Consider the following 14,846-nt stretch of genomic DNA (forward strand, 5'->3'; position numbering starts at 1 on the left):
TTAGGTGGTGAGTGTTGGACCTGCATTGGTTCCTGCTGGTATCCATGTATATAGGCTGGGAGGCAGGGGAGGAAAGTGGCACCTGCCAGCTCTTGGAGAAGTCTCCCAAGGATCCCTGCCCCTCCAGCACACACTCTGAGATTAGTAAAAAACCAAACAAAACCTCCTTCCCATACACCCCAGGCGTTAAACTGTTCTTCTATGCTGTATCTCCACAGGGCTGTTTGTTGTGCTCCACGTGCAGAGACTCCATTCCTTGCCCTCTAGGCTCTCCATAGACCAGCCTGATTTTTATAGCATCCCATTTGTTAAGCCCCGCTGATTGTAGGAACTTGCAAAATTATGCCCCTCTGGTTTTCAAAGCCAAATGCTTCAGACCATGTCTCTGCCCTCCCCACCCTCTTCCATGTTACCTGTACTCTACATGTAGCTGTGAAGAGTCAGTTCTGCCAGTCTTTGGGTTGTTTCTGGGTTATATACACTGATACAGGTGTTATCTAGGTGTGTCCATGGGACAAGGTGAGCTCAGAGTCCTCCTACTCCACAGTCTTCTCTGGAAGTTGCCGTTATTTATATTGCTAAGCCCATTAATGGGAATATGTTTTTTAATTAACCCGAAATTATATGGCCAATTAATTTATGACAAAGGAGGCAAGAGTATACAATGGGGAAAGATAGTCTCTTCAAGAAGTAGTGCTGGCAAAATGACAGCTACATGTAAAAGAATAAAATTGGACCACTTTTTTTTTTTTTTTAATTTTTTTTTTTTCAACGTTTATTCATTTTTGGGACAGAGAGAGACAGAGCATGAACGGGGGAGGGGCAGAGAGAGAGGGAGACACAGAATCGGAAACAGGCTCCAGGCTCTGAGCCATCAGCCCAGAGCCTGATGCGGGGCTCGAACTCGCGGACCGCGAGATCGTGACCTGGCTGAAGTCGGACGCCTAACCGACTGCGCCACCCAGGCGCCCCAAATTGGACCACTTTTTAACACCATACACAAAAACTCAAAATAGAGTAAAGACCTAAATGGGAGTCTGTTTTAGTATTTTGAAAGGTGAGAAGATATACTTATCTCTCCATTGATCATATCTACAACATTAACCATGTTTTACAACCACTTAACTTAGGTCTTACTACCTAGCACTTTGAACTAACTGCAAGCTCAAGCTTTTTGCAGGGGACAAGAAAGCTTTTTTCAGATCATCTCTTTAAACCTAAGTGGTGCCAAAAAAGATCACATACTACCACAAAAATATATTCTTTTTATACCTAAGTTCTATGAAATAATCAAAATCAGATTTGTGTAAGCTGTTTTCAATCCTTATATGTAACATTTTTCTCCTAATAAGTTTATAATTAATAATCTCCAATTATTTATAGTCAAATCTAGGTAAAATTTTAAAAGTTCTTTTATTATTTTGGGGAGTATTTTCTGCTCTACCATTATAACATTTCTTTTGTTAGAAATAGCATTTATGGTGTTAGATATAAAATCTAACATCCTATCAGGAAAAAACTGCATGGTTTCTATAGCTTCTGGAACCATTTCAGAACAAAATCTGAAAGACTGTCTTAATATAGATCTATACCAGAGATATATTTCCACATTAATAAAATATGCTTTATAAATTAATCTCAAGTCTGAGCCAGACACGGAAGGGTAGAAAGCCTAAATTCTGTACCCACATAATCAACAGTCTGTGGAAACTCTGGGAACCATGCCACTGGTCTCCAATGTAGCACAGTTGGGAAATGACACATTCTTTATGAAGCACTCATCCAGGAAATGAGTGGGTCAAAAAGCACACCAGTAAAAGGTCCATAAACTTATTTTATGAATGAAGATCATAAAGTGTACTGGCTCCAAGCTCAGCACCTTTTATCATGCTGTTGGATGTATAGAACAAAAAATAATTGTGTCAGCCATAAGAATATGGTCCCATGCCATTTCATGATTATTTGTAATCAATTTTTTCCATATGTATCCTCATTCTCAGATCTTCCCACTTGCCCTTCCCCCCCAAAAAAGAAATGGTATACACACAAACAGCACAAACTTAAACTAATCAGATTTATTCATGCTACCCATGAAAAGCAATTACATTTGTACATACAATCATTAACACAGAGACAAGAGAAATCTGATTAGACACACAACACAGAAAATAAATGTGAAAATTAAAAATAGTATATTTTAGTTATTAAACTTATACTGTACTTTCTACTTATTTATAGCAGCATCTGTAAGATTCCTCTATTTGTTAATAGTTAACTAGCAGCAAAATTTTAAAAATTACACAAATTCAGTAGATGTTTCCCTCCACTGTTTCATTCATACAGAATTTATCACATTAACCAAACAAAACCACTTCTATTTCCTAGAGAAAAAGGTAGGAAAAGATTTCAAAAGTCACCAGTTTCCCCCCAAGAAAAAGGGAGGAGTGAAGAAGGAAGATGAAAGAAATTTGCATGTTATTACCAAAAAATAAATTCTCAATCCCTTGACCAATTTCTGTCGAGTCTCCATGTGCGGGTTAGTGATTGAAGCTATGTTAACTTTATTTTCTGATTTTATATTGCAGTTGAAAAATATGTGGAAGTTCCCAGGAGGCCTGTCAGAGCCTGGAGAAGATATCGGTGTGTACCTTACATATTTTTAATTGCTTGAAAAAATTTAGGAAATTTCTGTGTTTACTTTTTAGCTCTATAGCTGAAAATAAGATTTTAAATTTTCTGAGAAATTTCAGAGGTTACTTCAGGGCTAATATAAAATTAGCAGCAAAACTTATAATATTACAACTTATTCCATTAGTATAAAAAATACTATTAGGAGCATACCACCCGTTCTGTTTAGGATTGCTTCTAGATTAATTTGTTTGAAAATAAAAAGCTTTTCATATACATTGGTAAAGTTTAGCATTTAGGGTTATTTTGGATAGGACTAATACTTTTCCTGGAATTAAACTGTAAGAAAACACAAATTCTTGACCATTTCACCACACAACCATGCATACTAACTTTATAAGTAATACTTATTTTGAGGTCCATTTAAAAGTCACTTATAGAGCACTACTGACTTAATTCCCCTCTTTATAATAATTTTGACTGCTATTTATTTTAAATAGTAAGGAAGCCAAAACTCTCCTATGAGAAAGTCTCAAAAGAGAGATAGCTCTCTAAAACAACTAAACAACTAAAACAACTTACAGAGCTCAGTATTTAAAACCAGGCAATGTGAAATAAGCTAAGAACTTTCCATGTTACTGATTTTACAGTAAAGAGTAGAAAGAGTAAATATGGAGTTTTCCTACATATTCCTTAACCACTGAGTCAAACGCAGTCTCTATCATAATAAATCAATGGATGACTCATTTGATACCAGTATTATTTCTCCATGATTGCTTTTTCCATGTGCATGTTCACTATTTAACCAACATTTATATATAAAGGCAACTTCCTACATTATCTTTAAATATTTGTATATACTTGATGTGTATATACTTGAAACTTGATTTTTTTTTTTGATGTTACAGATTAAAATGCCCCATACACAGTACATAGACAATTCCTAACAAACCAGAAATAAATTTACCACACTGAGATCTATCCATTGCAGATTTTGGTTTTTAGGTACTTCAGGGACCTTCTGCGTAAATTCTGTTGTTTAGGTCTTCTTTTGAAATAAAAGATTGTGGAGTGGTGCAAATGCTGAAAGAAAGGACCATTTACTTTGGAACACCTACTTATTTCATACTATCCTTATGTGATCTGTGACATTGTGTGTGAGCTAGTTAAATTTGTTTTACAACTTTACCCAGTCCATACTGGGCAAAAATCAGGCTACAGGAAGTTTGTTAGTTTCATCTTTTGAGTCTTGCCTTCCCAAATGAATGGACTTTTGAGTTTTTATGGATCCTGAATTTTTACTTCTATTTAAATGCAAATGAATAAACATTTCCAAGCCAAGCATGCATAATTTTAGGTTTAAGTATACTCCAGAACTCTTTAAGTCCAGGTTTAAAAAAAAGAAAGGAAAAAAGTAGTGAATTCTGAATTTAAATATTTGTGGTTGTCACAACAACCCACCTATTTAGACAACATATATATGCCTCAACCATGTGGAATTAGAAGCAGCAACTGGCATTCATATTGTCTAGGCGTATTATAAATTAAAGCTTTGCCTTAGAAATAATAAAATCCTGAAAGCAGCTAGAAATAATAACTGACAACAGAGTTCTGAAAGACCATGACTTAGAGCATTTCTGTCTTTTAACACAATATTCTAAAGGATGAAGCCAAATCACCCAATAATTATTAAAATTATTTTCTTTAAATTCTGTATTTAGGGAAGTATGTAATATAGTAGAATACAGCCATCACAAATATAGCTCTTAAGTAGTAAACACTAGTTAACTGGGAAACACATGGGAAACATATTTGTTTTGGAATCCTTAATTCTATAATACTACTAAGTAAATGAAGCTCTCTTGTCCACAGTGCTTAAAAAAATTAAGGGGGGGCATATACAAAATAGAATGCAATCCTCAGGCTTCAATATAATACCCTAATAGTACAAAAGGATCTACAAGGTTAAAAATGGAGAAGTTGCCTTTCTAAAAAAAATACCATTTACCAGTGACAGGAAGAGAATCCCCTGCATGGGGAAAGGACTATAAAGTAGCAGGTTCTGATCAGAGCTCATCAGTGCACCAGAATCAGAGGGAAACAGTAGGAAAACCCACATTCTGCCCAATTTTCCCTATTATTTTTTTCCAACCTAATCCTATTGTTAAATATTACAAAATAGAAATAACAAAATAAACTCCTTTTCACTGTCTTGTAACTAAACAAAACACTAGGACATATTTAAACATCTCAGTCAGCAAACATAAAAACAAAACCCCCTTGGTTTTTCCTATGTTTGTTAAACATATAGAACAGTAAATGTTATATCAGTTCAGCTTACAGTACATTAAAATAAAGGTAAAACAGAATAAAGCAGTTAAATAAATTTACAAGTTTTTAAATTCATGGTGAAAGCCTTGGGGTAAAGATTTCCACGTTGAGGTGGAAGAAGTTACTCATACCTCATAAGTGCAAAAGCACTTATCTACCCATTCATTTTTTAGTCTAGTCAATGATATCTTGATTGAAGTTAAACTGATCAAACTACCCAGGGCAGTGCTGATTTTCAGTCAGCTGCTAAGGTGACTGCTGAGTAGGGTATATTCATTCACTCACAAGTCTGTCCTGTGCTTCCATGACACATAAAAAGGCTATCCAAACGAAATGCCAAACTCTTAATTGGTGGTACTAAGAGTTTAACAGGACTCCGATAGTTATTTTTCAAAGTGTTTAAGGAATAAAAATAAACATTTAAACAATAGTTAAGTGAAATCAGCAAATGACATGTAAAGTTTTAGACTAGTGCAGCAGTTTAACAAATTTAGTAGCAAACATGTATTACATGCCAGGCTGAAAATTCTTTTTCTCATTAGGTTTTCCTTTTATTAACACAAATTCTTCTTTTATGTTTTAGTTTTAAATAGTAATTTCTAACCATGTTTAAACTATGGCAAATCTCAAGGGAAGGGGAAGTCAGCATGTAATTCAAAATCACAGACCAATGTCTTATATTTTCGGGACCCTTTGCTCTTCCCATGAATATTTCCAGAGCGGTTTCTTAGGATTTTAAAAAAAAAAAAAAAAAAAGCATATGTAGGAAATTCTTAAGCCAGTCTTTAATCAGAGTTATGTGGAAATTGAGACATTTTTCCTTGACTTCCTCTTCCTTACCTATTCTTCACCAATAGGACTGAGAAGGTAAATAAAATTTTCTTTACAGCAAACAAGGAAATAGAAGGGTCTTTGAGGAAAAATCTGTGGCTCTGGCAGTTGTGAAATTAGGAAGCTTCCCAGCAAACTGGGCAAAGAAGGCAGCTTTTTAAAGGGTTTTTCATAAAACACTTTGGGAGTCCGTGACAGGTCATCACAAAATTACAGAAAGCCCATTTAGGGGGTTCATCTGGAGATTTAGAAAAAGCAACCACAAAAATGTTGACAATAAACATTTTGCCCTAAAAATTTGCATAATATTGAAAAAATCAGCCTTATAAATGTGAAAACCTTGTTGTATTATTACAAAATTCTGTAAATTGCAAGTTTCTTGAACACTTCTGATAAAATGACTGCAGCTTGTTGGTGTTGGAGGAATGAATCCAAGTTCTTTGGAATCTCAAGAAACAAAGGAAATGTCCCAAATGACCATAATGGGATTCCACTGACAAGAACATAACAAAATGGTTATAAATGAATCTGTTCTATGACTTCAGAGGCTTGACAGTCCCACCCAAGATCACCAGGAAAGCTTTGAACATTTCTCCATTCAATACATTCTGCAGCTCTACAGACTTTTGTAAGGAAGAATGGATCACATTTTCTCAATCCTAATATGTATAAATTTAGGCAGTTTTGATGGATGAGCAGGAACAGGATAATAATGAAGAAACATGTAGGAATATTAACTGCAGGAAACTAGGTTTTCAACTTCTGGGAAAGAGCAGGAAGAGATTAAAAATGTGACTCCAAAAATATACAGGTGGGTAAGCCTACAAATAGCCAAAGAAATACTCAATATTTCAAAAGCTTCTTAGATATACAGTGGTAAGAAAATACTTTGGTATTTCAGGATGTCCAGAAGGCAAGTTTATATTGAATCCTTTCTTAGGATGAAGTTTTGCTTTTCAACCTTTAGATAACTGATGATTAAAATTCTAAAAATGTGATCCTTACTGATTTGTACATCTTTCTTTTATATAGGAGACACAGCAGTTCGAGAAGTTTTTGAAGAGACTGGTATAAAATCAGAATTCAGGTCCCTTCTGAGCATTCGGCAACAGCACACCAATCCCGGAGCTTTTGGGAAGTCAGATATGTATATCATCTGTCGCTTAAAGCCATATTCATTCACCATAAATTTTTGCCAGCGTGAATGCTTAAGGTGTGAGTGGATGGATCTCCATGACCTAGTCAAGACTGAAAACACAACTCCCATCACCAGCAGAGTTGCTAGACTGCTTCTCTACGGGTACAGAGAAGGGTTTGACAAGATTGATTTCACCGTGGAAGAACTTCCAGCAGTTTACACAGGCTTGTTCTATAAACTGTATCATAAGGAACTGCCAGAGAATTATAGAACTATGATAGGAATGGATTAAATCCATATTTGTGTTTTTAAAAATGTTAAGTAAATGGTACGTGTAGGATAATGTGTACCATATTATATGAAGTGGTGGACATTTGGGGTTAACTAATATCTGACTTTAATTTTCCAATTTTGTATAATTTCCATGAAGAAAATTTGTTTTTAAAAGCCTCTTTCCAAATGAAGCAAATGTATGACAAAGAGTGTAGCTCTAAATAAGCTTCACTGGATAAAGGGAAATGCTATATAAAAGGTGGAAGTCTGTACTTTTTCTAGGAACTTTTATTGCTTTTCTTTACTAAGGCAATGGTTAAATATTTAGTATTAGATAAAAGGTTATCTGACCATTTATCCAAACTGAGCAGCTAGCTGTACATTTTTTTCTTTCACTAACAAATTTCTAAAACATCTTCTTTCATATGAAATGAGATCAGATGCTGCTATTAAGATCAGCTCTTAGCAGACATTGGAAGAAAAAGTATAGCTTTCTGCCCAGGTCCTGTTTTGGGTCCAAGTTTATACTGCCCAGTTCGTTTCAGTGCCACATACCAGCTGGAGTATTTCCTTGACCGATAAGTATTGTAGTTATTAGATTCCAATCGTTCAAAAAAGAAACACTCGTCCGTAACACATTTCTGAAAAACAAAGGAAGAATGAGTAGTTGTTATTATGCTTTCACATGAAACACTTATGAGAGTGCACTGCCCCTTCTGCTCAACCAGCAGCAGTGCTCTTGGCTTCAGAACAAACTAGTTTGCAAGACTCAACGGGCCAAAGTCTGACAGAATCTAGCTCTGCAGAGGGATGCAGGACAAGAACTCAGCACGTCAGCAGGAGAGCTTTCAGGCACATCTCTTCAGAGGAGGAATTCAAGGACCATTCTCCAGCCCTACAATGGACAGGTTGGGTATCAGGCAGCGAGAGCACACAGATGCTGTCAGAACCACACTGCCTCAGACTTAAGCCATCCCATGAACATAGCTTTCACGAAGGGGGATATACCCAGTAACAACACACTTCACTTAGTGAAACCCAAAGCTGTGGCTTCCAGTTAGGTATGTATGGCACATCCATACTCCTCCCAGTCCAGAGGCTGGTGACTAATCAGGGGTCGTTTTTACTTATACCAGGGTTCCCCTGAAACTGCTGGAAGGGTAACCCAGAGATACCTTCGTAAAGAAGAAGGCTTTGTTAATTAATACTTTACTCACAGAAACAGTATCAATTCTTAAATTACAGCAATTTTTTTCTAGTGGCTAACATTTCTAAGGCATAAAAAGAATAGTTTATTATATAGAATATAGCTAATGTATATATAATGCCAAAAAATTGTATTAGAACATTAATATATGATTAATATTCCCAAAACACTAACAGAGAATGAAGAATAAGTAACATAGACCATGTTTATTTCTGGCAGTGTCTTTCTTGTGGGAGGGGAAACTACTCTCCGTTTTTATTTCGATTGAACTCTTTAGGGGGGGGAGGGGGAAAAGCTAGCTTTACAAATAGACCTGGAAATACTTTCCAAGTAATGAAGTCTAATAGGCTGCTACATTATTTCACGTAAATGTTCAAAAATCAATTTCACAGGGTAAACCGATGATAGTTCTTGACCTCTGGAGTGTGTGTTTGAGGGGGTGTCAACAAATGATTTACTTTAAAGAAAAATCATTTACTACTTATATTACAATTAGGAAGAAAGAATTATACCCATATGGAAAACCATAAAAATTCATACATATTTGTATTTCCACATACAAATACAACATGTACATGTATGACATAAACCTAAAGCTTCGTATTAATGAGTGTACCAGATCCCAGCTTATTTCTGTATACTCAAATCTAGGAAACTTCAGGTTTACAAAAACTACACAGTCAAAAGACTTGAATCCTTTCCCAGATTCTTTAGTTCTAAGATAAACAGTGGCACAAACTGTGAGAAAAACATAAATCAATAAGCAGAACAATGAAAAGAGCTGGCATAATAACCAAAATGAAAATGATCTACATGTAACTGGCGTTTCCGTCATCTAAAGTAAGGGTGTGGTACTAGATCTTGTAATCTGCTTCTAGAGATAAGAATTTTACTGGATATTTACTTGGCCTTAATGTTTTGACCATTGTTAACTTTTCAGAATGGAAATACACAAAATCTGATTTGCCCATTTTTTGTAACAAATTACTACAAAAGCAACTGAAGTCTTTCTTATGCAAATAAGTGACAGGTAGCATTACAGAGAAGCATTCATTGCACAAGGACCCAGCTATGTGATACACAGGACTCTCCTATGCATAAAGATTACACCTAGGATAATATTGATATTCTATATAGCTAGTACTTTAACTCTTCCTTTGAAGTTGATTATGCTTTTTGTGTTAACTGAAGTCAACCTGTGTTACTTTGTCATTTTCCAGTGCCACTGGTAAAAATCTTCCTCTTTCCCTATTCCAGGTTTAGGATCAGGAGTAGAAGCAAATAGGGGATCCTGGGCATTTCAGACGGTTAAGCATCTGACTCTTGATTTCAGCTCAGGTCATGATCTCACTCACAGTTTGTGAGATCAAGCCCTGCATTGGGTTCTGCACTTGTTGAGCAGAGCCTGCTTGGGATTCTCTCTCCCTCTCTCTCTACCCCTCCCCCACTCACACGCATTTTCTCTCTCTCTCTCAAAATAAACATTTTTTAGAAAAAGAAGCAAGCAGAGTAAAGAATGAGAGGATAAGTCACGGTAATCATAAAGATAATGTGAAAGGTCATCATTGAGCTTCACAGGCTAATTCTCCAGAGACCTGAACCACCTCATTCAATCATCATTCTGGACATTGATTTTTTTGGTGTTCTGTCAGCTTCCAGGATGTCCCACCTTGCTAAGTTGACACTCCCTACAGTGCTTGGCCTATTGGGATACATACCATGCAATAATATCTGTCTTCTCAACCAGTTCCTAATATTTCAGAGAAAAGAAATAGTACCAGGGATTAAGTGGATAATACATCATGAATCCACGTTTTTGTTTTTATTTTGTGTTTTTTTGTACAGAACTTACTTGTACCCTTACAAAAACAAATGGGAGGGAAGGAAAACTAGCTTCTGTGCTGAATGTTCAGATACGTAAATTTACTAAACTATTACATACTTGAAAACAAACTACATTTTTCAAAATGGGTAGTAGGGGCAAAATTCAAGTCTCAAGTCAAGCAGGCATTTAACAGCCCAATGTAAATACAATTTTCAATCCTCTCCATTATAAGTTTACAAATCATCATCGGTGACTGTGATTTCAATATTCCCTGTTAAAAATGAATGCAAAGTAATTTTTGCCAAAATTTATAAACATTTATAGAGCTTTTTCCCTATTCTCAATGTGTAACGCTAACCTTTTCAAACTTAGAAGAAAAGGGAATCTTCAAAGAAATGATGTCACAGAAGAAGTGGATAAAGTAGTTTCTAAGGGTTTATAACAACTTGTACCCTGTCTTTGAGGCCCTTATTTTATATAGGCCAATGATCTGGGAATTCCCTTAATTCATGGCTTTTGACTATTTCCATGTGTATCATTTAAAGATCACAACAATCTTGTGACATAATTATCTTATACCCATTATTTAAAACTCAATGCTCTTCATAACTTATTTCAGATTGTGGACACTCAACTCTGCCTATGTATCTGATCCCTTTTCATAAAGCTAAGTTTTTCTTTTTTTTTTAATTCAAGAATAATTGGGGGATATAGAAGACACACCGTTCAAATGGTGCATTTACTCATTTAATGCATAGTTTTTCTTCCAGCCACTGGGATACATCAATGAACAAAACTGAACAAGGATCCCTGCCTTTGTGCCATTCAAATTCCAACTGGAGAGACATGCAATAAGTATAACTAAATAAATTATATGTTAAAATATGATAAATCCTATGGAAAAACGTAAAGCTGAATAGGGTAAGAGGGATTGGGAGTAGAGGAATAGAGATTAGGTTGCAATATTAGCATAGTCACAGTATGCGCAATTAAGAAACTGACATTTGAGCAAATACTTGAAAGTGAAGGAGTTAACCATCCAGCTCTCAGAGAAGAAAGAGCATTCCAAACAGAAGGAATAGCTAGTGCAAAAGCCCTACAGTAGGACCATGCCTAGAATGTGTGAGAGGCAGCAAAGAGGCCAGTGTGGATGAAGCGAGGGCTTGAAGGGAAGATACAAAATAGATGAATGTAAGGAAAGGGAAGCAAAAATAACATAAAAACGGAGGGGGACAAAACACAAGAGACTCTTAAATATAGCGAACAAACAGAGGGTTGGTTGCTGGAGGGGTTGTGGGAGGGGAGATGGGCTAAATGGGTAAGGGGCATTAAGGAAGACACTTGTTGGGATGAGCACTGGGTGTTATATATAGGGGATGAATCACTAGAATCTACTGAAATCATTGTTGCACTATATGCTAACTAACTAGGATGTATATTTAATTAATTAATTAATTAATTAAATGTTTATTTCTTTTCTTAATGAGTAAATCAAATTGTGTTAGCCTCCAGTAAAAATACAATGATACTGCAGAATCTAAAACTAGAGACCTAAGACCAAAGAAATTCAGACTAAGAATTGAAATATATCAAGATCATCTAACTTTATAGACTATTTAGGCCCTGGGAAAACTAAATCAGATGGCTCTAATAATTTGACTATCCCAACAACATCTGTGAGGGTCTTTGGTGGGCCAGGCAACCTGCATTACAGACTTGCCTTAATTCTTAACTAACTCACATTTATGAGGAAGTCACTTAACTTTTCCAAGCCTTACTTTCCTCATCTGTAAAATAAGATTATATTAGATGATATTTAGGATCCTTCCCAATCTTAGAGACGCCTGGGTGACTCAGTTGGCTAAGCATCTGACTCTTGATTTCAGCTCAGGTCATGATCTCATGGTTTGTGAGATCAAGCCCCAAGTCAGGCTCTGTGCTGACAGTGTGGAGCCTGCTTGGGATTTTCTCTCCTTTTCTCTCCCACCCCACCCCTACTCAGTCTCTCTCTCTCTCTCTCTCTCTCTCTCTCTCTCTCTCTCTTCCTCTCAAAATAAATAAATAAACATTGAAAAAAAAAAAAGATCCTTCCCAATCTTTAAGGCTTTAAAGTCTTTTAAACAATCTTTAAGTCTTGATATACAATGAGAAAAGAAGTATCTCCCATTATACATTGATCAATCACACAAATCTGGTCCACTGCTACATGTTAGATTTGAACTTTATGGTCATTTCCCCATGCTCTGTTTTTTGGATTGTTTATTCTTTTACAGTACTTTGATTTTTCACTTTTGGCTTATGAGGGAGTTTGCTCAACATGAATCCAAAAATGCTTTGCTTACACCACTTCTGAGAATTAAAAACAGACATGATGTAAGTATCAATGTTGATTATTTCAGAACAAAATAAAACATACAAATTGTGAAAAGTTAAAAGCAATTTGGACCTTAATTTTTTTATATACGTAGAAGTTGTGTAAAATTTTATGAGATTGGTTTGTAAAAGCAGTAATTCTCATTAGGTAGTAACCTTTGCATTTAATATTTTCTCTCTTAAAAATCACATACATTCCTCTTCAATTACTGTATTTTTCTAACAAATTTGATCAGTATGTATTGTCAATCTAGATAATTGGATAATTGAGCCCTCCAAAATCTATTTTCCCTACTTTGCTATGCACAGGGGTCTCATTTCATTGTTAAGGCCCCTCAACTAAGAAAGTTATTGCAAATGTATAAAAAAAAAAAAAAAGTAGTTTACTTTTGCAGTTGTTAAATGTATATCCTCAGAGAATACAATTTTTTTCATATTTCACTATTATGGATCAACACGAGTTATACACATTTCTCATATTGCGATATCTTGTTAAGGATTTCATAATCTACAGCATTATCTAGAAATCAATATGCAATTTTTTATACCAATGCTAACACTGATGTTTGGGGACTTAAATTTAAAACTACAGTTAACTTCACTATATGCAGTTGCAGTTTTTTTAAACCTACAATTTGTGAACACATAACAAATCATAAATCCTAATATTTGTTCTGGGCTTCTGTTGTTCATGGCAACAAAATTTATCCTGCTATGGAATGGAATAAGAATCTGTTGTGTATTAAAGAATTACTCAATTTCAGCCTCTAAATATAGGTTTTGCCAGTTAAATATAGTTAGTTTAAACTTTTGCTTTTTCTAACTCCAAAGTGGGGGGGAGGGGGGGCAGGCAGACCCTTAACAAATGTTTTCAGTGAGAAATCCTTACCCTGAAAGTATTCATGCCATTAATATGTGAAGGTATTAGGGGAAAAAATAGTACATAACTTAAGTCTTTTTTCATACTCCCAATGGTAGCAGTCGATGTAACACAACTCTTAAGAACCAAAATATTTTATGTGTCCAGAGTACTCTTCTATCCGTGACAAAATGAGAATGTTTTGCAAATCGCTCAAGAATCACACACAGGGGAGAATGGAGAAGAATCCAGGGATGTGCCATAACACAATAGTCTGAAATGGAGCCAGGGAGAAGAGTGGAAAGAATTATGCCTATGGCAAGTGCAAGTTCATAAAGTGGCTTCCCACTACTTGCAACATATGGTGTATAAGGCACTTCAGCAGTCTATCCACCTCTTCAGCCTTATCTTTTCTTCCCTTCCACTTTACATTTCCTTTGCACTTTACACTCCAGCAGTAGTGAATTACTTATAATGCTAGAGAAACACCTCCTAAGCTTTCTGACTTTGCATGTGCCGTGCCCTGGAAGTACCTATACTCTATGATGAATTCCTTCTTCCATGTCATCTAAAATCCCATTTATATGTCATCCTCCCCACTCTAGACAAATTTAGGCCCTTCCTTTCCTATATTACTTCCTATGTCAGTATTTCTTACTTCCTTTCCAATATTATTATGCATCTACACAAGATACAGAAACAACACATCAAAACCCTTACACATTATTACAAATACTTATTTACACTTCTGCCTCCCCAAGATTATGAATCATTACGGGCACAGACCATTTTGTATTCAACTTTATAAGCCAGTTGCCTAGCATAACATCTGGCACACTGTTGGCTCAATAAATATTGGCTATTCTTGAAGAGAATTCTGAAGTTTATTCAACTACCAAAGAGAGTGCATGCCATTATACCCAGACTTGTTATTTATCCTGCAAAAATCACATAAATTGATAACATATCAACATAAATATATCTTTGTCAGATGATCAATCAGATGATTGAAATATTTTCTCCCTAAGTCTGTTTTGGTCCTTGAGAAATCCAAAGGTCTTCACTCAGAAAAATTTTCAAAAACTATTTGTATGCCGTAAAACACAAGCGTTCAGTAATATTAGATCCATTCTGTGGGGAAAGTTATAGGCGATTGTAACTGGCTACCGGTACTGGTATGATGACTATTGTGTATACACACACATGCATGTGCACACACACACACTTTCAGGTATGTGTCCCATCTATTCCCCCAATGAGACAGGAGTTGGATCTATATCTTTTATACTGCTTTATTTCTGTGCACTATTCCCCACACACTATGTCTGCTCAACAAACATGTAATCCTGGTTCTAATGACAATGGTGGAGGTGGCAGGGAG

At 35.7% G+C, this 14,846-nt stretch overlaps 2 protein-coding genes across 7 annotated transcripts in view; one reads left to right on the forward strand and one right to left on the reverse strand.

Annotated features, from left to right (window-relative positions):
• Positions 1–7,470, forward strand: part of NUDT6 (nudix hydrolase 6) — a 35,877-nt gene extending 28,407 nt beyond the window's left edge. For all 5 annotated transcript variants that reach the window (XM_045468299.1, XM_045468279.1, XM_045468318.1 and 2 more), the window contains 2 exons: positions 2,586–2,640; positions 6,823–7,470. In XM_045468299.1, coding sequence (XP_045324255.1) covers positions 2,595–2,640; positions 6,823–7,220 — 444 coding nt within the window. In that variant the 5' untranslated portion in view covers positions 2,586–2,594 and the 3' untranslated portion in view covers positions 7,221–7,470. The remainder of the gene's footprint in view (positions 1–2,585; positions 2,641–6,822) is intronic.
• The window catches only part of FGF2 (fibroblast growth factor 2), a 66,121-nt gene continuing 53,335 nt past the window's right edge, over positions 2,061–14,846 (reverse strand). The window contains exons 3-4 of one of the 2 annotated variants that reach the window (XM_045468271.1): positions 7,757–7,842; positions 2,061–3,711 (exon numbers count right to left, since the gene is read on the reverse strand). In XM_045468271.1, the coding sequence (XP_045324227.1) occupies positions 3,639–3,711; positions 7,757–7,842 (159 nt within the window). In that variant the 3' untranslated portion in view covers positions 2,061–3,638. Of the gene's footprint in view, positions 7,843–14,846 lie in introns of both variants that reach the window. The other variant, XM_045468264.1, reaches the window with a different exon arrangement.

Source organism: Leopardus geoffroyi, chromosome B1 (genome assembly GCF_018350155.1).
Source record: "Leopardus geoffroyi isolate Oge1 chromosome B1, O.geoffroyi_Oge1_pat1.0, whole genome shotgun sequence".
Taxonomy (NCBI): Eukaryota; Metazoa; Chordata; class Mammalia; order Carnivora; family Felidae; genus Leopardus; species Leopardus geoffroyi.